Source organism: Oryza brachyantha, chromosome 8, assembly GCF_000231095.2.
Source record: "Oryza brachyantha chromosome 8, ObraRS2, whole genome shotgun sequence".
NCBI lineage: Eukaryota > Viridiplantae > Streptophyta > Magnoliopsida > Poales > Poaceae > Oryza > Oryza brachyantha.
The window spans coordinates 11,911,549-11,936,643 of NC_023170.2; the positions used below are offsets into that span (position 1 = coordinate 11,911,549).

The window sequence follows — 25,095 nt, forward strand, 5'->3', positions numbered from 1 at the left end:
TCTCATGCCAGGTCTTGGCACGTATACTGATCAATTCATGCGTGTAGCCACACATGCACATGGATTGCGACATGCCGGCCGACATCAATCCAAAGCTTTGGTACGTCACGCAACGGATCGGAGAAAAAAGAGAGATGCTTGGGTCACCCGGTTTGTGATGTCCAGATTGCATGTGAGTGCAAGCGTGCTTGCAAACAGTGGCAGAGCTACAAATTATTTAAATTATTTAAAGTCTAGTGACGGCGGATAAGCATCACGTAATTACTTGATCTACAGTGTTTTGTATAATCAAATATATAATCTATACTCTTACTTGCTTTATCAACAGTGTTTTGTATCATGTTTTGTATCATGTAATTGCTGATCCTCTGATGGTTTGACGCTGAAAAGCCCAGGCATCCGTCCTGGCTGTCCGGGAGGTGAATCCACCGTTGTTTGCAAATGCTTTATTTTGTTGTACTAAGAATGCTTCATGTGGATGCAAAGTTGAAATGTTAATATTTGTACCAGGCAGGGGCGGTACCAGGCATGGGACAGCTTGGGCTGTAGCCCCACGCCTAGGCAAAAAATCGCATTGAAAAATTACTATTTTTTAATTAAAATTTATTCAAAAGATTTATATTTTATTGTTAAGCCCTAGGTTTAATAAATTTTTGGTTTCACCCTGGTACCAGGTATATGGATGAAAATGAAGTGGATAGTTCTTTTTGTCTTCCGCAGAGAAAAATAAATACAAATATAATCCAGAGAGGATAATTGACAGATAATCTAGATCAGGATACAAATGCTAATATTTTTTCATGGATATGAATACGAATATGGCATGATATTATTCATGGATATGAATACGAATATGGCACGATTGTTTCCGTTCAATGCAGATATGGATATCCGGGTACCTCAGAACACATAATATATATCTTTCTTCCTCTTAGCTATAATTCTTTAAGCAACTTTTTAAATTTCTAATAGTAATTTAATGTACAATAATAATACAGGCTATTAACATTATTTAAGTTAAAATGCCTATCCAAATTAGACATGTGTTTATATCAAAATAGCTAATTATACGTGCATACTTTTTATCTCAGAGAAATTTGAGGGATTATCGTGCTCCAAGAAATATTTGTGTCCAATCCTATTCAATCATTATTTGTATTCGTAATAATTTGTATTTGTTCTATATCTGAATTATATAATTCATATCCATTCACATATCCATTTATGATATGAAAACGAATATAATATGATCATTATGTATCCATAACCGATCCGTTTTTATCTCAGTACCAAGTTATATCATTTCGTAATTATGTATAATATTATAACCTCTACTTCTTTATCTGTATGAGTTGAACTGATATATGACGACACACTCTAACCTACTAATTACTTGGTCTTATCCAAATATAAGTTATTTTAGACTTGTATATAACTAAATAGGACCATATAATTTCAATATTTCCTACAATTTTTATATTTTATACCATTCGCCTTATTCAATGTTTTTTTTGCAAATATGCAAAATTTTAAGTTATTCTTCAATTTTTCCTTTAGTAAAAAAATCAAACCATAAAAATAATTAGTAATTATATAATGTTTTTAGATAAGGTGAATGTCAAACGTAGACCCAAAGTAATTAACACGGTGAAATAAAAAAAGTGAAGGAAGTAATTGCGTTTACCTCATTTATAGATGGACAATTAAAGATGAATCATTATTAATTTGTTCCGCAAGGATAAACTAAAAAAATATCTTTCTTCCTCTTAGCTATAATTCTTTAAGCAACTTTTTAAATTTCTAATAGTAATTTAATGTACAATAATAATACAGGCTATTAACATTATTTAAGTTAAAATGCATATCCAAATTAGACATGTGTTTATATCAAAATAGCTAATTATACGTGCATAAGTTTTATCTTTCAGAAATTTGAGGGATTATCGTGCTCCAAGAAATATTTGTGTCCAATCCTATTCAATCATTATTTGTATTAGTAATAATTTGTATTTGTTCTATATCTGAATTATATAGTTCATATCCATTCACATATTCATTTATGATATGAAAACGAATATAATATGAGCATTATCTATCCGTAACCGATCTGTTTTTATCTCAGTACCAAGTTATATCATTTCGTAATTATGTACAATATTATAACCTCTACTTCTTTATCTGTATGAGTTAAACTGATATATGACGACACACTCTAACCTACTAATTACTTGGTCTTATCCAAATATAAGTTATTTTAGACTTGTATATAACTAAATAGGACCATATAATTTCAATATTTCCTACAATTTTTATATTTTATACCATTCGCCTTATTCAATGTTTTTTTTTGCAAATATGCAAAATTTTAAGTTATTCTTAAATTTTCCTTTAGTAAAAAAATCAAACCATAAAAATAATTAATAATTATATAATGTTTTTAGATAAGGTGAATGTCAAACGTAGACCCAAAGTAATTAACGCGGTGAAATAAAAAAAGTGAAGGAAGTAATTGCGTTTACCTCATTTATAGATGGACAATTAAAGATGAATCAATATTAATTTGTTCCGCAAGGATAAACTAAAAAAATATTTTAATAAGCGGATAAAAAGTTTTAGAAAAAACAGAAACGGTCAAGAACATTGAAATGCCAACATTTAACAAAAAGGTAAGAACATATTTAAGTGACGAGAATAATTTATTATACAGAAGGATGCGTAACCATGCTAATTCAAAGAAATAAAAACTGATAGCTGTAGCAAATCTAACTAATTAAAGCTTATCATGATGATAATGTTTAAAGCGCAAAACCGAATACACAAACAAAAAGTGCATACATGTCGTGCGATAACATATATAGCGGTGATTGTTTAGTTTTTTTGCATGAAAAAAATCAAACAACATATTTACAAATAAAAAATAATTCGTAAATAAAATTTTATATTTATATTCTTAGCTATTTAAAAAAAGACTACAAAATAAACTTCGGTAAGAAAACTTTGATAATTTAAATTTTATCCTATAAACAAATGCCAGAAGATTGGGATATAATCTCTATGCAATTTTGCTAGCCACACTTTGGGGTGTCCAGCTGGATGCTACCATACGACAAAATGTGATTATCCAATCAACCGATACCAATACTTGCTCACTAGTGACAAAACGATATAATTGCACACACACGCCAAAGGACTAAAGGAAAGGGCCGGTCATATATAGCATGCTCAAAATAAAGCTAGCTTTGGTAGCGACAAGCAGATGCGCACGCAGTACTACCAGCTAGCGATGGCATGCAATTTTTGTACACGCGCGTAACACGGCGTGGCACGGCGGTTGGCCTCTAGCTAGCTTAGAGCATCTTCAAAAGAGATTTTAAAAGAGACTAGATATATACTAGCTAAGCTAAATTTTAGCTATTATATGAAAAAAATAATCTTTAAGAAAAGAGCTATCTAACCTGGTAGGCTATTAAAATGGCCTCAGTAGCCAAATCTGGCTAGTCTCTCACGTCTCATCTCAATAGCCAAATCTGGCTGGGCCCATATATCTATTAGAATTTAGCTAGTAAAGACGACTAGTCTATTGAAGTGCACATCAATTTGACTATAAAATCTTTTGACATAAATAGCTAAATTAATTAGGATTTACATAGATAAATTTTGGCTATTCTCTTTAAAGACGTGATGGCCATGGCCGCGCGTACGTGGTGCGCGCATTGTATGGGGGACCAGTGCACCATGCGTCTATACGTGTCGCGGGCGTGCATGGATGGGTGGGACGTCCGTCGATCCGTCGTGGTGGGCTGGATGGTTGGATGGTGGTGGGGGTGGAGAGGAAGCAAGCTGGCTAGCGAGGCAGCTGGTTGCGGTTGGGTTGGGGGAACGAACGGGAGAGGGGAGGGGAGATAGGTTGCGCTTGCACATGCCGGCACATGGTCGTCGGGACTAGCTTGCCGCACGGCCGGATGGCGCTTAACTTTGTTGCTGCTGCCAACTGCGCCAGCGCCAGACCGATCGACCGATCAGCTAACGTAACGTAACGTACGCTAGCTTGCGTGTGTGCAGTGCAGTGATGGCTGGCACGTACGTACGTTACGTCGATCGCCCTCGGCCTCGCCTCAGCTCCATCGACGTCGTCGGTGCATGCATTCATTCTTGCTACCAGCTGGTCGATCCTACCGTCCGAGGTTTAAGATATATACTTCCTTACCCCCTCCATCGCAAGATTAATTTGATCTTTGCCAACTATATATAGTTATTTATCCTACGAGTATATAAAGACTTCAATTCTAATGTAATTGTTACATTAAAGTTTGGGAAAGTATGGGACAACTTTATTGGAGTTTGAAAATTAAACTATGGTACAAAAGTTCATTGAGGTTTACGCGATCTTACCACTATCCAAAAAAGATGAGGATTATCCATAGTACCACAGTGATAGTGCTGACATATAGAATCAAATTGACCTACCTGTCAGTGAAAATACTGTAGAGGATCTAAACCCTTTGTTAACTTTATCACTTGCACATTGTGTACCATCCAAGCCACCCTCCCAGTCACTTTTAATACTATTACCCTTCATCTTAATACTTTTGTTGTCACGCATGATCACTATATTATCTCATGGACTTCTACAACCCCCATCTCTTAACCACTCTAAAAAGACCATCATGCCATCAATGCTAGCCCACCGTCCACTGTCGGTTCATCCTCCCAAGTCATCCCCTTAAACCCAAGGAAACTTCCACTCCCAAAATCTAAATTATTGAGTTGTTGTCATCACCTTCAAATCAACATTGTATTATGTTACCGTTATCATCGAACAAGACGCTATTGTCAAGTTTTCCTTACTGCTCCTTGTATGTTTTGTTTTGGAGGTAGAATACGACCTAGCATACATATGACTGAAAATTTGTGAAGTCGCTGAAACCTACTAGTTCCCATTGGAAAATAAAATATTTGTGAAGAAAATAAATAGTACCTTTCTCCTAAATAACTTCATCTTCCTCCATCCCATGCATATCAATATATAACAAAAATACTGAATGTGGTTAGGAGGAGCAAAGAGATTGGTTGGATTTTATATTCTTACGTTTATCCTTCAAGAATTCTAGATGTAAAAAACTATTCTCCATTCCATAATATAAGACTTTCTTGCATTGGCCAGGGAATCTAGACAGATATATAAAATGCATGGATGAATCTAAGCAAATATAGAAAGTCTTATAATATGAAACGGAGGGAATATGAAATCATCTAGTGCAAGGTATGCTACTCTCTTCATAGCTCGAAGTGAGTGAAGAATGAAAATGCATGAGAACTGTTGGAGCGAAACCAAAATCATTTGCACCCTTATCTTTTGGCTTTTGCTTATGTTTATAAGCCAAATTTTAAATTTTGAACCTTAAATTTGGAGTTGATTTTTAGATTTTTTTATTGTAGTTTTTTTTAGCCTTAGCTTTTAGTTTATATAAAAATTTTATTTGCAAATTATTTTTCGCTTATAAATATGTCGTTTGACTTTGTTTTAAAAAAAACGAAAAGATGACCCTCTTAAACACGAATCTCATTAAAGATTGTCTCGTTTGAGCTCGTTATCTTATCGAGCCAACTCGGCTCAACCCACGAATTGGCTTGTTAACAAGCTCTATCACATTCATACGACATCTACAATTTTGAATAGACCACTTTATCCTGTATTATCATAATACTATATCTTAAACAATTATAACTGCAATTAACCCTTCGTAGTACTAACAAAGTAAACGAGTATTATATATAATTCGCTCGCTCGCTCGCTCGTTAAGACGCTCGCAGGCTCCTAGCCGGCCCCGGCCACGGCCACACCTGCACAGCAACCTTGCAGCCCACGCGCGCACGCAATGCAAGCCTTCTCGTGTCGTGCCTCCCCTCCCCTCCGCCGCGCCGCAGCGCAGGAGGCCACCACAACCTCGTTTGCGCTTCCGCACGCGCGCCGTGAGCCCGTGGTCCAGTCCAACCCTCCCAATCCGCCGCACTTGGGCCGCCGGACCGAGCCGAGAGCGCAACGACCTCGGCCGGCCGGCCGGCCAAGTGACCAACCGCACGTACGCCGTACGCGCCGCGCGGCGCGGTCAAGTCAAGACTCAACAGTCCAACGCCCCCACTGTAGATGGCCATATGAGCCGGGCCTTATTAAAAGCATGAGCACGGCCCGGTAAAGCACGGCCCGAATACAGCCCGGCCCAATACAATTCGTGCCCGTATCGGCCCTACCCGAGGTGGGGTGCCGTGTTTGGGCCGTAACCCCAGCACGTTGGGCCAGCACGAGGATGGCTCGGTAAAGCCGACGGCCCGATATGGCCCGCTTTAACGATCGGATGGGCTGGCGGTAGCTGGCCTGGGAGGGGAGGAGGCCCATTGGATCGGCCCGTTGGAGAGGGGGAGAGGCCATCCGCCGCCGTATAAAAGGGGTGCCGAATCGGCAATCCTAACCCTGGCATCGTTCCCCGTCTCGCCTCTCCTCTCCTCTCGCCTCTCCTCGGCTTTCTCTTCCCGTCGCGGCGTCGCCGCTGCCGTCTAGCGGCTCTAGTCCTCACATCCTCCCGCTCCCTCGTCATCTCTGGCCGGCTCCGGCAGCCCGACTCCTCCTGTGACTCATCGGCCGTCGCCGCCGAACCTCGACACGACGCCGCCACGCACAGCCTCATCGGCCGGTACTCGGCTGGAGTGAGCAAAGCTATTGATTCGGCTCTTGTACCCCCAATCTCGGCAACTCCGGTGCTCCGGCAGCGCAGGTGAGCTCTCCCTCTCCCCTTCTCGCTGCTCTCGGGTCTCGGCCTCCTAATCCTAATTTTCTAATTTCTTCTAGGTCGTTGGCCGGTGCTCCTCGGAGTGCCTGGCGAGTGCGACACCGCCGTCGAGGAACCGGAGGGCCGACCTCGACATGTCGGACGGTGGTGACCCGATGACCATAAACGACGAGCTAAGGTTGTTGGGAACGGGGGGACGATGAGGACGACGTCGAGGTGTTAGGTAGCAGTGCTGATGGGGGTGTTGGCACTGGTGACGCCACCGGTGCCGATGAAGCAGATGGAGCCGGTGAAGCCGCCGCGTCATCAGCCATAGGCCACAAGCAAACTAGAATGTGTCGATCCGAGGCGATTTGGGTATGTAACCTGGGCAGGCACGACACGCTTAAACCCTTTCTATGCCGTGTCTGGGCTTGCTGATAATCATGGCACGTGACACGGCACAGCACGGTTGACAAGTCGTGCCTTGCCTTACCGTGTCGTACTTTAACGTGCCCGTGCCTTGCGGCACATATGGCCATCTATAGCCCCCACCCGGCCTCGCCTCGCCGCCACCACACCACCGCGCGGTACTCGTACGTACGCCTCACTTTCCCCACTCCTCCACTGGCACTCTCGCCTCGCCTCACCTCACCTCCCCGCGTCGGCGTCGGCGGCCATGGCCCCGCCTCCACGCCACCACCTCGTCCTCCTCCTCCTCCTCGTCGTCGTCCCGATCCTCGCCTCGGCAGGCCTCGTCCTGGAGGACGGCTACGCCGTCACCACCGTCGCCGACCTCAACCCCGTCCCGAATGCGCCCCACCCCTACGCGCTCCTCCCGCGGCCGCGCGCCGGGGACCTCGTCCTGCTCGACTCCGCGGGTTCCGCGCTCTACACCCTCGCCATCCCAGACGGGGGCGGCGCCGGCCCTAGGAGCCTCGCGGGGGGCGCCCGCGCCGGCTTCGATGACGGGGGCCCTCGCGACGCCGCCTTCGACCGCCCCCGCAGCTTCGCCGTCGACGGCGCGGATAACGTCTACGTCGCCGACCGCGTCCACGGCGCCGTCCGCAAGATCGCGCCCTCCAGTGAGCTTACACGGCACTGCTCTCTCTCCCTGCCTCCACGCGCTAGCTCCTTCTGGAACGGATGGATGGATCAATCTATAGTGAGGGTTTAGGGTTCATGGGATGTGAGGAGCCGAGTGGACAACTTGATCATTGATAGGGACACTTCTAATACGGCCGCATTAATTTTTCGGCAGTTAGAATGGTGGGCACATCTCACTTAGTCGCTTTCGATATCTGTTTGTGATATTAAAGAGTACATTGAAATTTTACATCATTTAGTTATGGACAACCTTATATATTACATTCACATTTGGATGAATTGCCTTGACTATGATTTAGCTCTGGCTGAGTTTGACATTCAATAAAATCAAGTAAGCATGCTACTTGATGAAGGTAGTTTGTGCAAGCATTTTTGGACAATAGCGTCATCATTTTGCTAATTTCCTGCTAACTATTGCAGGTTTTACTACTACAATTGCTGGAGGGCGCTCAAAAGGGTCTGGACACAAGGATGGGCCTGCACAGAATGCTACATTCTCTCCAGATTTTGAGCTTGTTTATGTCCCAAAATTGTGTGCTCTGCTAGTTACTGACAGAGGAAATCGTATGATCAGACAAATCAATCTAAAACAAGAAGATTGTCCTCGTGAGACACAGCCAGGTGAGTATTAATTGGATCTTCAACTCTTGAAGTTGTATGAAGCATGATTGACTACTGGTTAACCAAAATCTAAACACCTAAATGTTAGTTACCATATTTTTCTATTCTAACTTATAGGTTGATGTTTTTGATAGCAAAAGGAGAAAAGGCATTATATTATTCTTGTTGTTTGGTTGCATCATATTAGAGTGTTCATATTGTTAGTAATACCTTGTAGTGTGATAGTGAAGTTGTTGCTGTGATGTACTGATGTCTCTCAGTCTCTCAACACTGGCAAAGGATCAGTTGAGAAGACATATAAATGTCCTATGTTATGTTGGTAGTTTTTACAATTCACTTTGTATGAAAAGTTCACGTTTCACCAGTTTGAGATCAATTGTATTAGCCAGTATGTATTTTCTTCTCTCTTTTTTGTTTTTGAGATTGCTTTGTTAATTTATTCTAATGAGGCTCTTCTACGACATGAATTGTTCACATAACTGTACATTGTTATTTAAAGTCAACTAGTATGGCATATCGTGTTGCATATTGTAGCAAACTAATATTCATGTTTCAGTAAAACGAGTCTGAAGAATATATGTTTCTATACCACAGGCACAGATGCTATCTGTCTACTGATGTTCATTTCTTGGCAGGTTTCGCAACAACTTCGGTGTCAATTATTGCAGTCGTATGTGCACTGTTTGGATCAGTTATTGGGTTCTTGGTTTGGCATGTTTACCCTGCTCATGTAAGTGGTTATGCTTTATGTATTTCTTCAAAAGAAAATTCAAACTGTAGTTAACACAGTGTAGACTGAAACATGTAGGCAGGAAGTCTCCATCAACCGCTTTTTCAGCCAGATGCGGAAGCAGTACAAGAGAATCCAGAGGGGGGCCGCTCTGATCAGCTGCTCCGACATCAAAAGCGTAGTTGCTAACTCCGTGGTCCATGCCCTCCTGCTGAAGCTAGTTAGAGTCAGTGTTGGCTATCTAAGTGTTGTGTTCCCTAGTGTTAGGTCAGAGAGACGAGTTCCTGCTAAGCCTTGTCCTTCTCTTATTGATTTAGACAACAATATTACTACTAGCGTTGGTCTTGACAACAAAGCACATGAGTCTACTGAGCTAGCGGGGAATTTCATTGGCTTCGATGGAGATACCAGTTCAGAGGAGGATAATGAACCTGCAGCTGATGTGTGTGGCCGTATTCATAATGACAAGGACCCTGCTGGTGATTTGGCAGCGCTTTTGGATAGCCCTCAGGTCAGCTCTATGAAGATAGATGACATGATCGAGGCCAACTTATCAGACTTTTCAGGTCAAGAGAATTATAACAGCTCAGCTGTCAAATGTTCTGGTATAAGTAGGAGGAGGTTGCATGGAGATAGTAAGGCTGTCTGAGCTTGATTGCCGTCATGCACGTCTTTGCTTGGGGTATTATCTCACCTGTGTTGCTATCTGCTGTGGTTTGTGCCGAACTAAATACCAATCGTGTCAGTATGTCCTGCACTAGCGAAGTGTAAACAAGTAGTACAATAACTAGGTGTGGTATGTGCTCATATCTTCAGTGGTTGTGTCATGTAATTGTGCTCAGGTATGATAAGCTCATGTAATGATGGTTACTATTGTTATTCTCGTATTAAAGCTCTATATGATGTCTAATATACTTGCAGTGTCATTTGAGCCTTATGGCCACCGAATGGACATAGATTTGCTGTAAGACATGTATCAAGGCTCTGGACGGCCATGCCCTCCGAACACTGACAAGCCAAAATATTTTGCATATTAGTTAGTAGTATATGTTTGTCGTTTGTTCTTTATTTGTTTACCACAACCAAAAGTTGCAAAATACATAGAACAAATAGAGAGGTAGACCCTTGTTTAGCTGTGTTACGTGCAGTTTCCAGAATATCGTCAGGACATGGTGAGTGGTCTCGTGACGTCAGGATAGCAGCCCGCGTAGTGTGCGAAGGTGAGTGGCTTCTAAGGGCCTTCATAGTGGATCTAGGTGGCATTTGGCTTCAAGACAGCGAAACATACATCTAAGGTGGCTTCAAAATGCCACTCTGCCAGGACGCACGTGGCCAGTAGAGGAACGCGTGGCTTCGTCAGTTCGGTTCAGAAAAGAGGTTATGCGCGTGCAAGGCCACACGCTGGGGCGGGCGTAGCCCGAGGGCGAGTGGCACGCCGGCGCCCACCAACGCCTTCCGTCCCGAGCCGCCCTCCGCCCCAAGCCTCGGTGTGCCTGCTACCGTCCCCTCGACTTCGCTTGCCGCCGCCTGCCCCGAGCTTCGCCTGAGATTTGGTGCGACCCTTCGCCTCGAGCCCACCCCCTCGGCGTCGCCAGCTCTGCCCGCCGTCCTTTGCACCAAGCCCGCCCCCTTGGCTCTGCCCACCACCTCGACGTCACCAACCCAACTCTGCTCACTCCCCGACTACGCTCACCGCCGCCCGCCACCCTTCGCCGCCCTCCGCAAGGGAGATGAGAGAGTGAGCAGTGAGGGAAATGAAGTGGAGTGGTTTTATATTTATTACGGACCAGGAAGGTGTTTGACGTAAAATGCTAGGTTCTAAATGAATTAGAAAAAATACGAGGGTTGAAATATAAAACTGTAGGGACCGATATATAAATGAAAAACACTATGTAAGTCACTTGCACTGTGCAGTGGTTGTGGCCTCCATCATCGTGGCATTTGAAGCCAGTCGATTTAAGTGGCTTGCACTGTGAGAGCCCTAAGGGCCTTCACAGTGGGTCTAGGTGGCGTTTGGCTTTAAGACAACAGCTCAGGATGCATCCGAGGTGGCTTCGAAACACCAGACTCTGTCAGGACGCGCGTGGCCAGCAGAGGAACACGTGGCTTCGTTAGTCATGTCCAGAAAAGAGGCTATGCGCGTGCAAGGCCACGCACTGGGGCGGGCGTATCCCGAGGGCGAGTGGCATGTCGGCACCCACCGCCGCCCTCCGTCCCGAGCTCCGGCGCTACTACCCTCCGCCCTGAGCCCGCCCCCTCGGCGTCACCACCCTAGCTCCGCCTGCTGCCCTCTGCCCCGAGCCCACCCCCTCTGCTTCGCCCTCCATCGCTCGACTCAAGTTCTGCCTGAGATCCAGCGCCGCCCTCTGCCCTGAGCCTGCCACCTCGGTGTCACCGCCCTCCTCCCGGCTACGCTCGTCGCCGCCTTCCACCCTTCGCAAGGGAGATGAGAGAGTGAGCAGTGAGGGAGATGAAGTGGAGTGTTTTATATTTATTATGGACTAGGAATGTGTTTGACGTAAAATATCGGGTTCTAAATGAATTAGAAAAAATACGAGGGCTAAAATACAAAACTGTAGAGGTTGATATATAAATAAAAGACACTTTGTAAGCCACTTGCACTTTGTAGGAGTAGTTGTGCCCTCCATCTAGGTGGCATTTGAAGCCACTAGACTTGAGTGGCTTGTGCTGTGAGAGCCCTAAGAGCCCACGCATCTTGCAGAAGGTGCCTCAAGTCTCACCCGAAAACATCATTGTCCAAGTTGTCCTTTCCCTAGCACGAGGCCCATTACTCGAGCGAGATATGGCCAATTGGAGTGGGGAACGAAGGTGGCATGGCTAGAGGCAGATCAGTCACCGTTGCATGGGGCTCTAGGAGCCGCCGTCTAGACCACCATTTTGGTTAGATCCGCCACCACATAGGGAGAGAAGGACTTATAGTCGACTACAACTTCTCAGTAAAGAGCTCATCCCTCTATGGCAAACCTTACCGCCGGTTTTAATCCGTGTCCATTACCATCATCTTCAATCTACATCCTCTTCGCATAAGAGGGGAAGAAACGGTGACAAGGTAAGAGGAGAGAAGCGAAGCTGACAAGATAAGATGGGTTGCTAGCAACATCAATTGGAGAAGAGCTAGTGACCTAGCTTTGACTAGGGAGGGAGAGTGTGGAGTCCAAAAAAGTATAGTCTTTTAGAATCAAATAAGAGCTAGGAAGGTCCATGATGGCCAATGTTTTTCTAAACGTGTGTCTAATACGTCTAGACAGTATCTAGATGGAAGATGTGGGGCTAACGTCCAGTTTAGACTCTAGTTACTACTCTAGCCGTCAATCATGTCTACATGGTCGAAGATTGTTAAAAACTGTCTAGACGAGTGTTACAGACGAGCACGAGACATATTTAGATGGTGCAATATAGTCATGTCTAGATGATGCACGAATTTGGCACAACGAGCACGAGATATTTTTTCAACCTACCTAAGTCAACATAAAAAAAAATAGAGTTATGAGCAAATGAAATCGAATAACGATTAGCCACTACATTTAATCAAGTTATCATGAGCCTACAATTATTGGTTTTATTTACTTAGATTGCTTTTATGTTTGTTATTTCTAATGAGATTGGAGAACTAAAAAATCTAATCGATGTTAACATTTATTATGTATTTTTATGTATATATCTAGAGCACACATCCTCTAGACGGCGTCTAATCCGTCTAATGCATCGAAACGTTGCCTAGACTCTTTAGACACTAGACATTGGCTCGCCATTTAATCTCATCTTGCGTCTAGAAAAACATTGATGATGGCACAATGCAACTTCTTCCTAAATATAATTTCAAAAAGCCAACACAATCATCAATGTGAAGCAGGAGGTTGGATGCAGTCATTCAGGTAAACACTGGCAACTGGTAAGTGAAGAAAATCGGTGGGCTATTGAAGCCTTTTCTTTCACAGTACAATTCTCAAGCAGGAACCGCCTCAATTATCAAAATTGCCTACATATGATGTACATCACCTAAACTAAAAATGCTGAGCTTCAGCTTGCACTCCCTGTAGTTGTCCTAATGGTGGTGATGATTCATGTTGGCCAGTCTAGTGCTCTACAGCTCTAGGCAAAACAACCTCTTAGAATGGACCATTGTAGACGAAGACATTAGAATGTACACATGGTTGGATGCTAGCAAGATCAGGTGGTTCAGTCCACATAATCCAGTACATCTCTGAACGTCACACGTCCATGGCTGACAACCTCCCGGCGCGATGAAATGCCAGCTACATTCTTGAGCAATCTTATTACTTCACTAGTATCGTCGACATAGTACTTTGCTTTGCTGGGCTTTTGGCCGACTGAACATGCAAACACCTCTGGAAGTGTGGGGAATGCAGAACTGGAGGTCATGTTATCGATGCTTTTAAACATGTCCTCGTCCGATCGATCGTTACCAATGCACATCACAAAATCTGGTGTCTTCCCGTGGTTGATCAATCTGTGAATCACCTTGTCCACAACAAGCCCCTTGCTAACTCCCTGCACAGGTAATGTGTTTCTCAGTTAGTGTGAGTTGTGCCTAGTATGAGTGAAAAGTAAGTGACAAAATGTTACAAGATACTCAAATGGTATAAACCTGTGGTTTGACTTCTACGATGTAATGGCCACACTTCACAACAACAGGTTCATTTGATAGCACCCTTTCAAGATGGCCTAGTAGTTCCTTTGCTTGGCAGGAACCGAAGTCATGGTCTGCATCCAGATAATGCCATACCAGAGCACTTTCTTTTGGCTCTATCGAGGATCCATCAGTTGTTTCGGTGTAAACTTGCATGATCGGTTCAGCAATGTGCTTCCACTCAAAATCCTGATTTGGATAGCTTGATTCCCATTCGGCTGCTTTGTTCCATCTGAGAACACAAACAGTTCATCATACTCCTGAATATTTAGGAACTGTACGTATACACAGCGGTGTATGGATAAAATGCAAATACAAACAGGTCTACAAAGAAATTAATATGAACTCAAAAGGAATACCTGACAAAATAACCATGTTCTGCTGCAATACCAAGCTTCTCGCATGGAGAGAACCAATCATCAAGCAAATTACGCTCTCTTCCACTGACTATGAATACATCATTCTTCGAGTCATCACACAAGCTGTTAAGAATAGCAATAACTTCTTCGCTTGGAGCTTTATTGATTGATGACTGGGGCACAAGGGTACCATCATAGTCAAGAAATATTGCCCTTCTGGTAGCCTTGTTATAAGAAGAAGCAAAGTGCTCCAAAGAGAGCTTTCTAAAGCCAGGAGAAAGAGCAAGCACTCTGAAGTTCAGACCAAAACCAATAGCCCAGCACCTTCGGCTGTAGTGATCTTTGCATGCCCTTTCCAGATCTTGAGCAAAGCTATGTGCCCAGTAAGCAACATTATGAGATCTAACATAACGGTAGTGCTTTTCATGCCGTAACCTTTTTTCAGGTTCAGTCAAGTCTGTTGCATGATGTAGGGCATCAGCCACATCATCAACACTCCAAGGATTTACCCTGAAAGCACCACTAAGAGATGGGGAGCAACCAACAAACTCGGAAACAATTAATGTACTTGTATGATGGCAGTTTATGTCACTGCCTCTGGCATTATCTATCTCCTCATTTCCCTGCCGGCAAATAGTGTACTCATATGGTACCAAGTTCATACCATCCCTCACAGCATTTACAATGCAACAATCGGATGCAGCATAGAATGCAATCTTTTCATAAAATGGTATACGATGGTAAATAAGGATAGCAGGCTTGTAATCTACAGAACCATACTTTATGTTGATTCTTTCAGCTACGGAGACAGATTCCGTTATTGCTTCTTCCACATCTTTCCCTGTGCTTCTTGCTGGATTGATAATCTGTACAAGGACAACCTTCCCTCTGAGTTTTGGATTCCTATCTAGAAGTAGCTCCAACCCAAGAAGTTTTAGACTGATCCCTTTGAAGATGTCCATGTCATCTACACCTAACATCAGCATCTTGCCTTTATACCTTTGCTCAATTTCTAGAACCTTATTTACTGTAGCATGCAACTTTAGGATGGACTCAAGACGACCAACATGTACACCCACTGGGAGGATCTTCAGGCTAACTGTTCTTCCAAAATAATCTATTCCAATGTAACCACGTTTTGATTCATAATTCAGACCCAATAATCTGCTGCAACAAGAAAGGAAGTGGCGGGCATAGTCAAATGTTTGGAATCCAATAAGATCAGCATTAAGCAATGACTTCAGGATCTCATCTCTTACAGGCAGTGACCTATAGATTTCTGAGGAGGGAAATGGACTGTGGAGAAAAAATCCAAGCTTTATACGGTGCAACCTCTTTCTAAGAAATGTTGGGAGAAGCATGAGGTGATAATCATGAACCCAGACATAATCATCATCCGTATTAATTGCTTCCATAACTTTGTCAGCAAAAAGTTTGTTGGCTCGGACATAGGCTTGAAACAGGGAGCGATCAAAGAGCTCACCTTTCTCAAGGCAAATGGGAAGCATATAATGGAAAAGTGGCCACAACTGCTGCTTACAGAAGCCGTGATAGAACTGCTGCTGGAGGTCAGAAGGGAGAAAAGTAGGTATACATCGAAAATCTCTAAGAAGCTTTTGTGCGACTTGATCTTGCTCATTGGGATCTACCTGAACCTTCAAACTACCCACATAAAGGACATCAGTCTCATTTGAAAAGCCATCTTTAAGTTGCATGAGCAGTGCATCATCATCCATTGAGAAGGACCATTGCCCAGCTTCATCTCTTGTACAGTTCAGTGGAAGGAAGTTGGCAACAATTATTTTCCTCTCAACAGAAGATGCTGAGCCAACTGAATCACAATCACTTCTAGTGTCCCAATCAGGATCAGATATAATGCCAGGAGAGGTTACCACACGAGGAAGAGATTTAAAAGTTTGCCTAAAGTCAACTCCATCTCCACAACTCATTTCTAACAGATTTGAATAAGATTTTGAAACCATGATCCCACAACCTTTGTGTTAAAACCAAAATAGCTGCAGACCAATTTTTTTAAGCCCTTGTGTCAAAATAGCAAGCACCAACGTTTGAATTCCTGTGAAATAAAAAAAAAACATATTATGTCAGTTCTTCTTGATAAAAGCGACCATGTGTAATGTCTCACTTGGAAGATGTAAATTAATTAACTAATTTGGATCTAGTGTATATATTTACTACAAGCAGAAACAATCCAGGTTATTCAAAATATTATTGATGCGTTGCTAACTGAGATTGTGATTTCATGTTAGCATGTTTTCGCAAACACATCAAATATCTTGTTCACAGTTTACAAAACATATTTTTCACATCAGTCGCAGTGACTTAACTGATTGATTATAGGCATCCTTGCATTAGAATTCTTAAACAACGAACTCTCTTTTTTTGACATAATAAACAACGAACTCTGGATGGATATCATATAACACAGAACAAGTTTGCTATCATAGAGAAATGAAAAACAGACTCCACACACAACAGAACAAGAAGTTCAGATTTACTTGAATTGATCCATTGGCTGAATTATTGCCTAGGCAAATAAGAGAAGAAATTACTTGATATTGGTAAATAAGATGTACTACCTCCGTTTCATAATGTAAGATGTTTGACTTTTATGGTTGCATTGTTTGATCATTCGTCTTATTAAAAAATTTAGTATAAATATAAAAAAATGATAAGTAATGCTTAAAGTTCTTTTGATAATAAAGTAAGTCACAAGCAAAATAAATGATATTTCCATAATTTTTTGAATAAGACAAATGATCAAACATTGCAACTAAAAAAATCAAACATCTTACATTATAAAACGGAGGGAGTAGTAATCAGTATGGTATAAAATTCTGCTGTGGCACGAAAATGTTAGGCGTGCACGGCAAGTGCAGCACTTCATAATATCCTTACAAAGGATGCTATCCTACCACCTAAGAGATTTTGACATCAGTCTAGTGGATCCCATCTTTTTGACAAAATAAAATAGCACGTTTATCTTCAACTTAAAGGACCACAATATCCATCCATGAAAACTAATCAAAACCTGGACCACGCGCCCCACCACATAGACATGAAAATAGGAGTTCCAGGACCACCGCCACACTCCACAAGTGTGATTCAACCACTCTTAAATCCAGTATTTTTCCCATTCTCACCAAGCAATAGCAGCTTTACAACCCTCATGGCACAGTTACTTGCAATCCTATCCATCTCAATCCAGAGAAGGTCCAAGTGCCATTATGATAATGTTACCAGTTAACAAACAAATTGCAAATCCTATTTGGCAAGAGGTGGCTGGCCTACAGAAGATACTACTTACACGACATGGCATTGGCAAAGTAGGCTAGTGAAACTGAACCAATCCCCACATCCAACTCATCCAAGCTACCAAAACCAGTGGCAGCATTGTGTTAAATGCAACTAGGGACACTATAAATTCACCAAAACAATACTTTGACCATTGACCTGGTGCAGAAACGTTTTGTGGGAACAAAACCATTTCTCTTGATGGCAAGAGGCTAGGAATGCAGAGTAAACAACACAAAGTGGGCAACTGGTAAAATATGCTCGTATATAACAGGAATATGACTGAACAAGATTTGAATCTAGCTGGTGGTTGATTTCTTGGTTGAACGTACTTAGAGGTTATTTAGATCCAAGGACTTTTTTTTAGTCCTTATCACATCGGATGTTTGAACGTTAATTAGGAGTATTAAATATAGACAGATAACAAAACTAATTGCATAAATAAAGATTATTTCATTATATAAAAATTTTAAGCCTAATTAATCCACGATTAGCAAATGTATTCGCTAATCATAGACTAATTAAGTTCAATAGATTCGTCTCCCGGGTTTTATTAATAGTCTATATTTAATACTTACAGTGTCAAACAACAGGGACTAAAAAAATTGGAGGGATCCAACCAGCCCCTTAAGCTAAAAAGAAACAAAAGTTGGAGAGCATGTAACACTCTGCATCCCAAATTGCCGCACACTAGGCCACTGACGATAAGTAAACCTAAAACAATCTACAGCAGAATAACACGGGTTCACTTCTCTGTCGCCGTCTATCAAACCGACGTACACTACTACTATAAAAAAAAACGCCAAATTGGTCGCCATGTTCATACGCAAATGCAACAAATAAAAAACAAACAAAAAATACTGAAAAGGCAAGTCCTGAAAAGAGAATGCCAGATGGATAGGATAAGCCCTGTTAAAGATATACTCATCCAAAAGCAGCATTAATGTTCTCTTTCAAAAAAAAAATCCCCTTTTCACATCAAGTTTCTTCCAAAATGCAAACCAACAACAAATGAAATTCCCTTCAAAACCGATGAACAAGCCTACAATCAGCAAACCAAACTGAAGCAATCCCCGAAAACTTCCTATCGCCTAAAGAAAAAGATCGCCGCCTAACCTACACAACTCCACCAAGAAACGAAACGCGCCCGAGAACCAATCACTCCCAAGGTCGAACCTTTCGTCCTTTCTCCAACCCTAGATCACCACACTGAACAGCATTCATTGATTGGAAATCAAACAAAACAAAGAGAGAGAGAGAGAGAGAGAGAGAGAGAGAGAGGCGCAGAAGAACAGAGCCAAAAAAAAAGAAAGAAATGGCGCTCCTCACCCAGATCAACACGGCCGCTTGCCCCTTTTACTGGACCGCGAGGGGCTTCTGCTCTTTGCTCCTCCTCTTCCTCCTTTTTCTCCGATGTAACGCGGCAAACCACAGTCGAGCAGAGTCTCTCTGAGAGACGGAGCCGGGGACGGGGGCCAAGAATGAAGAATGGGAGAAATCATCGAGACATGGCTAGTCTGAAGGTGATATTTTTAGGCACCCAAAGTTTCTCAGGTTTTGCACTCTAGGTGGACCATGAGAGGTGAATGCAATTTGCCCCCAAAAGTTTAACATATTTCCATTTGTGCCACTGAGGATAGTATTGTCGTCATGCCGCTAACGTTATTACACTAGGTATGATCGAGCGACTTTTTTTAAGTCACTTATTATATTGGATGTATTGACGTTAACTAGGAATATTAAATATAGACTGATAATAAAATTAATTGTATAAATAAAGGCTATTTTATTAGACACATTTTTTAAGCCTAATTAATACATGATTAGTAAATATTTACCGTAGCATCATATTTGCTAATCATGGGCTAATTAGGCTCAGTAGATTCATCTAGCAAAATAGTCTAGAGTATAACGTATATTTTATTAATAGTTTATATTTAATATTTATAATTAGTGTTTATACATTCGACGTGACATGGATTAAAAAAATTGTATGAAACAAACAGGCCCTAAATGTACTCTAATTTTTAGTTGACGTATTTGACTTTGGAGTACATATTTCATACTACATCCGTTTTATAACGTAAGATATTTGAATTTTTTTAGTTGTAACATTTGACCATTCATCTTATTTAAAAATTTAGTATAAATATAAAAAAATAATAAGTCGTGCTTAAAATTCTTTTGATAATAAAGTAAGTCACAAGCAAAATAAATGATATTTCTATAATTTTTTAACAAGACGAATGGTAAACCAATAAAGTCAAACATCTTATATTAGAGTATTACATTTGTGCCACTGAGAATAAGATTGGTGTTCTACATGATTATTAATTATTTTATTAGCATAATTATTAATTATTATATTACAATTTATTTTATCATAAAAGGTATTTTAATAATTACTTATATTTGGCATCTCTGTGAAAATTCTTAAATAATATAGGTCAAACATATATATATATTAAAGAAAATAACTTCAAACGTTAAAACTCAATAGAAGTGGCTGTTCTATATTAATAATATATTAGCAGTAATATACCACAACGTCCTAAAACATAATTACTTTTAAAATTTACATCTTATATTGAAATATAAATATTTATAACACTACTTACCATACCATTTGTTCCATCAAATCACTTTTTATCATAATATTGTTCATAATATTGTTCATATTTTACTCTGAGGTATCATTCCAACTCATCAATTCTTGATTTATTAAAGGACAATACAGAGGGACATCTTTTCGTTTGAAGAAAAAACTAGACGGGATATTTACAAACGTACGACAAGCACATAAACTTCTCTTGATTTTGGCCCTTTTACATTGACCATACAAAAAAGCAAACAAAAACAACATATTTACAAATAAAAATTATTTATGAATAAAATTTTTATATATATTCTTAGCGATCTAAAAGTCAAGGCTAGAAAATAAATTTTAATAAAAGAACCCTCTAAAATTAACTCCAGATTTATGGTTGAAAATTTAAATTTTATCTTATAAGTATAAATATAAATGAAAAGATGAGAGTAAAAAAATATCTTAGGAAGTGGTTATTATAGTTTGAATATTTAAGTCACCTTGGTCAACACAAGTATTCTCCCATCCCAAAGTAACTTATCCTTTTAGTCTAACTATTGAAGTTATTTTAAACGGAGAAAATACTCGATTAATAACTACTAACTCCGTTTTATAATATAAGATGTTTGATTTTTTTGGTTGTAACATTTGACCCTTCATTTTATTCAAAAATTTAGTACAAATATAAAAAATAGCAAGTCGTGCTTAAAGTTTTTTTTGATAATAAAATAAGTCACAAACAAAATAAATGATATTTCATAACTTTTTAAATAAAACAAATTATCAAACATTGCAAAAAAAAATAAATATCTTACGTTACAAAACGGAGGGAGGGAAGTAGGTACATTTTGGTTTTTAGAGAGATTAAGGATTGAGATGATATGCCTAAAATACATTTATTAAAGTCAATACAGTGTCTAATTTGGTTGATGTGATGGTGATGGACAGGGGTGGGATCGTGGGATGTGTTTCTAACTCTCACCCGGCATAAAGTGTTATACGTAACTGACCGACAGGGGTGGGATGTTATCTTTTTTTTTTTTAAGGTCATGTGAGGTTTTGGCTTTCCCTAAACTCGTATACATACAATAAATATATAAAAATTAATCTAGGAAAAATCAAATCATCTTATAAGCTAAAATGGAGGGAGTACTTGTCTGGCAGACCTCCTATTTCGAGACCTTGTTCTATGAGGCTATAAGTATGCCAAACATTTGCAAAAATCTTGAATACTAATGCCTGTTTGGATACAGTGACTTTTTTATAGTTCATTGTCTCATCAGATGTTTAAACGTTAATTAGAAGTATTAAATATACATATAACAAAACTAATTGCATAAATAAAGGATATTTATTAGACAAATTTTTAAGCCTAATTAATTCACGATTAGCAAATATTTGTTGTAGCATCACATTCGCTAATTATGGACTAATTAGGCTTAATAGATTCGTCTCGTGAAATAGTCCAGAGTATGGGGTGGGTTTTATTTATAGTCTATATTTAATATTTCTAATTAGTATCAAACATTCGATGTGACATGGAAAAAAAATAAACAAATAGGGTCTAGAGAGCAGAGCAAATCGAACTATTCAAAAATACACTGCCAGAGTGGAGTGGTATTTTGATCGCTATTCAGCTCTGCTCCGTGGTGGCTTTCATAGCCCTACCGAACAGAGGAGCAGAAAGCGTGATAACCTTAATTAGGTCAAGATCGATTATTTTACAACTTTGCTCTCATGCTAATCCATTAATGTATATCATAGAGCGGCAGGAGCATTGTTTATCTTATCCTTCATTGGTAGGGATTGGGTTATCTAGTTGGACACTATCATTAGGAAAAATTAGGGACAAAGACAGCTTTTTGACCAAAGCTGCACTGCAAATCCGGATTTTGTCACAAACATATGATGGTTGCCGGTTGTTGTTTTCGGAGTATTTGTTATTTTTACTGGTCCTCGTATATTCAAATAGTCTCATCAATTAAATTCCCTGTGTGTCAAGATGGGCACTACCACCCCAGAAGACAAAGGGGTGATTAAAAAAGCCATACGGCATAATTATAAATAAAAAATAATTCATGAATAATTATATATATATACATATATGTATATATGTATTCTCAGAAATCAATAAGCCAATGCATGAAAATAAAATTCGGTGAAAAAACTCTAAAGTCAACTCTAAATATGAAAATTCAAATTTTAACTTATAAGTCTAATTATAAGTCTAAACTAAAGCGAAAAGATGGAGACGAGATACCTTCCCCACCACAACCATATCCTTATAATTAACCAACACTGATTGGTACTAAGATTAGGATATGGTCAACTAGCAATAAACTTTCACAACATGGTAAAAGATCTTCTATAGTTTTAATGGTACTTCCTCTCTCTCAAAATAGAGACTTCGGCTTTTATTACTTGGAGGTTAGAAACTAGGAACAAAATATTGAACGGTAGAATGTTGTGCCTCCTTCAGAGGAAGAAGTAGATGGAGATGTAATTGAATTTTGAGAAAAAAATTAAATCCTAGTGTTGCTATATTTTTTAGGCGTGCTACATTTTAAGATAGAGGGGTGATATATTATGCGTCAAACCAAAATTGATGCTCTCAAAAATTACCCCCTTCATTTTTTTTTGCAAGCAATTAAAATTTATTGCTAACGAATATCATCTATTCTCATTGAAATTTCATGCAAATCATAATTGACACGGTTGCACATATATTTTTTAATCCACATAAATTTCATTATGTCATTGTCTTCATATTGATTGTCTTAATATCACGACAAATGCCAATGAAATATTTTTGCCATCTCTTATTCAAATCCATTTAATTAATGAACTTTGACCGATAGGATTAGGACAAGATTAACTAAACAAATCATCCTCACCCCATTCCCATGTGTAAAAGACCATGAGATCTCAAACACCACCAACACCACTTTCTATCAACATTGTGCATGCATGCATGGATTTGGCAAATACATAATTACACATATACATACTCTATACATCAAGCATATCCACATTGCGCCCCCACATGATCCAAACCTAAATTTAACTAATTCTACCTCCCATAATCAACCATTACTTTATGGAAACACAAAGAAGACCAACAAACAACATCATCAGCACCACTAATAAAACAAGGACTATGGAGTCTTAGGCAATATTCCATGGTTATACCAGTCCACTCCACTAATCTTCACAATCACATTGGTTGTGTTCTTTGTTGCTCAAAGATGAAAGATGAAGCATTATCTAGTTTCGTGATATCTATTTAATTACACAAATTTCATAGTTAATCAATAAGAAATAAAAATATATTCTAAAAAGATAAGATAATGAACTTTTATATAAAAAGATTGTCTTGGTTTTTTTTAAAAAGTCAAACGATATATTTATAAATAAAAAATAATTTATGAATAAAACTTGTATATATAAGAGGGGTGATCTAAAACCCAGAACTGTGTAAAAATAAACTCCAAATAAAGAACCTTAAAATCAACTCCAAATTTAAGAAAAGGCCAAAAGATGGGAATAACAATCTTTTTTTCCAAAAAATTACACTATTTAGTTATTTGGAAAGTTTGCGCATAGAAAACCAAGAAAAAAAATCAAAAAGTCTACTAAAAGCTTAGGCCACCTTCAATGAATATCTATAAGCTATCTATAAGATATACTATACATTTTTTAATAGAATAGAGATAGAAGCTCTCTCTTAAGGTCTCTTGCACATATTTTAGTGTTAAATGAGAATGAATTGTAAGATCATTCGTATTATGAGCTATTTGTTAAGATTGTTAAGAGCTAGAAAAAGTTATCTTTTAGAATGCTTATGGATAATAGTAAAGGGAGGTTGCCTTAAAACAACACAGCCATTATCACAAACCTCCAGTGGCAAATCACTGTAAATACGGCGGTAATCCGGGGGGTTGGGATGGGTGAAAACCGGAAGCGGATAAGCGTTAGGGCATTCCCAACTTATAACACTAGATATGGTTTCTATAAACTTCTTATCATCAAGGAACTAGTACTAGGCATTACTCTTCCAATGCAAACACCTCTAGTCCACATTTAAATTTAATGCTACTTATCTCACGTGATATCTTGGATGTTGTGTAGAAACCATGTCTCATGCAAGACATGATTTCATTCTCTTCCTTCATTTATTCACTTGCCACGTCATTTTTTATCCTATATGACAACTTATTTAATGCTATGGATATCATTCTGGTCATTGGTTTGGGAATGCCTTCAGTTAAAAGCCCGGGGGCGCGGTAAAAGGTGGCCAGCTCAGACGTACCACCTCCTCCCCACGCGACGCCGTACGGCCACTGTCACTGACACGTGGCGAGGGATGGCCCACTTGTCGGTGAAAGGGGGGCGTGCCGGAGAGGATGGGCCCGGATGGGTCAGCGGGGTTTCACTGGTTACAGATGGAACACGCCGGAAGCTGGACTGTCTGCTTTGTCGCGTCTTTTTCGTGGAGATTTGCTTACTGCGCCGCGATAATTACAGCTTGGATTTATTTATTATATTAATTTTGGCCGGTACTCCTTGCTATCCTCCAACCAAAAATAGAGTTGGATGAGAAAAACATTACTCCACCATATAGTTCAGACTCCATATCTGCAGTTTTCTCACCTTACTCTAAGCCTTGACATTTAATCTCACGAATTGAAAGCGAGAATAATACGAGTATTCAACTGCAAAATATTAATAAATATATAAAAAAGAATTTAATATGAATATTATGTTTGTGCGATAACTGATACGAATAGATAATTTATTTCTACATGGTTATATAATGCCATATCAAATTTGGGTGAGTCATCGTGAATGCTATAAGTATTATCTTTATCGGCATATAAGTATGTTTGTAGCACCATAAAGCCAACATATCTGTAAGAAAAAAAAATTTACCTCGCCCTGAG

The 25,095-nt window shown here is 39.9% G+C and overlaps 2 protein-coding genes across 4 annotated transcripts; one reads left to right on the forward strand and one right to left on the reverse strand.

Moving 5' to 3' along the window:
- The first annotated feature begins 7,341 nt into the window (after positions 1-7,341).
- Positions 7,342-10,151, forward strand: LOC102718764. Of its 2 annotated transcripts, none has more exons than XM_040526830.1 (4): positions 7,342-7,852; positions 8,295-8,495; positions 9,131-9,225; positions 9,308-10,151. In XM_040526830.1, the coding sequence occupies exons 1-4, from the start codon at positions 7,447-7,449 to the stop codon at positions 9,872-9,874; spliced, it is 1,269 nt and encodes a 422-aa protein (XP_040382764.1). In that variant the 5' UTR covers positions 7,342-7,446; the 3' UTR covers positions 9,875-10,151. The 2 variants fall into 2 exon arrangements, with proteins under 2 accessions (XP_040382764.1, XP_040382766.1); XM_040526832.1 differs by having other exon boundaries at positions 9,304-9,576.
- Positions 10,152-13,039: 2,888 nt separating this feature from the next.
- Positions 13,040-19,055, reverse strand: LOC102705094 (probable alpha,alpha-trehalose-phosphate synthase [UDP-forming] 8). Of its 2 annotated transcripts, none has more exons than XM_006659333.2 (4): positions 18,898-19,055; positions 14,257-16,330; positions 13,856-14,129; positions 13,040-13,758 (listed from the first exon to the last, which is right to left on the reverse strand). In XM_006659333.2, the coding sequence occupies exons 2-4, from the start codon at positions 16,236-16,238 to the stop codon at positions 13,426-13,428; spliced, it is 2,589 nt and encodes an 862-aa protein (XP_006659396.1). In that variant the 5' UTR covers positions 16,239-16,330; positions 18,898-19,055; the 3' UTR covers positions 13,040-13,425. The 2 variants fall into 2 exon arrangements, with proteins under 2 accessions (XP_006659396.1, XP_006659397.1); XM_006659334.2 differs by lacking the exon at positions 18,898-19,055 and adding an exon at positions 18,745-18,788.
- Between the last annotated feature and the right edge of the window lie 6,040 nt (positions 19,056-25,095).

What these genes read in the sequence shown, in the direction of transcription:
- LOC102718764 (XM_040526830.1), top strand. Translation starts at nt 7,447, where the DNA reads ATGGCCCCGCCTCCACGCCACCACCTCGTCCTCCTCCTCCTCCTCGTC. An exon ending in CCGCAAGATCGCGCCCTCCA is followed by an intron (nt 7,853 to 8,294) that starts GTGAGCTTACAC and finishes TAACTATTGCAG; the next exon opens with GTTTTACTACTACAATTGCT. An exon ending in TCCTCGTGAGACACAGCCAG is followed by an intron (nt 8,496 to 9,130) that starts GTGAGTATTAAT and finishes ATTTCTTGGCAG; the next exon opens with GTTTCGCAACAACTTCGGTG.
- LOC102705094 (XM_006659333.2), bottom strand. Translation starts at nt 16,238, where the DNA reads ATGGTTTCAAAATCTTATTCAAATCTGTTAGAAATGAGTTGTGGAGAT. An exon ending in GAACATGGTTATTTTGTCAG is followed by an intron (nt 14,130 to 14,256) that starts GTATTCCTTTTG and finishes TTGTGTTCTCAG; the next exon opens with ATGGAACAAAGCAGCCGAAT. An exon ending in TCGTAGAAGTCAAACCACAG is followed by an intron (nt 13,759 to 13,855) that starts GTTTATACCATT and finishes TTACCTGTGCAG; the next exon opens with GGAGTTAGCAAGGGGCTTGT.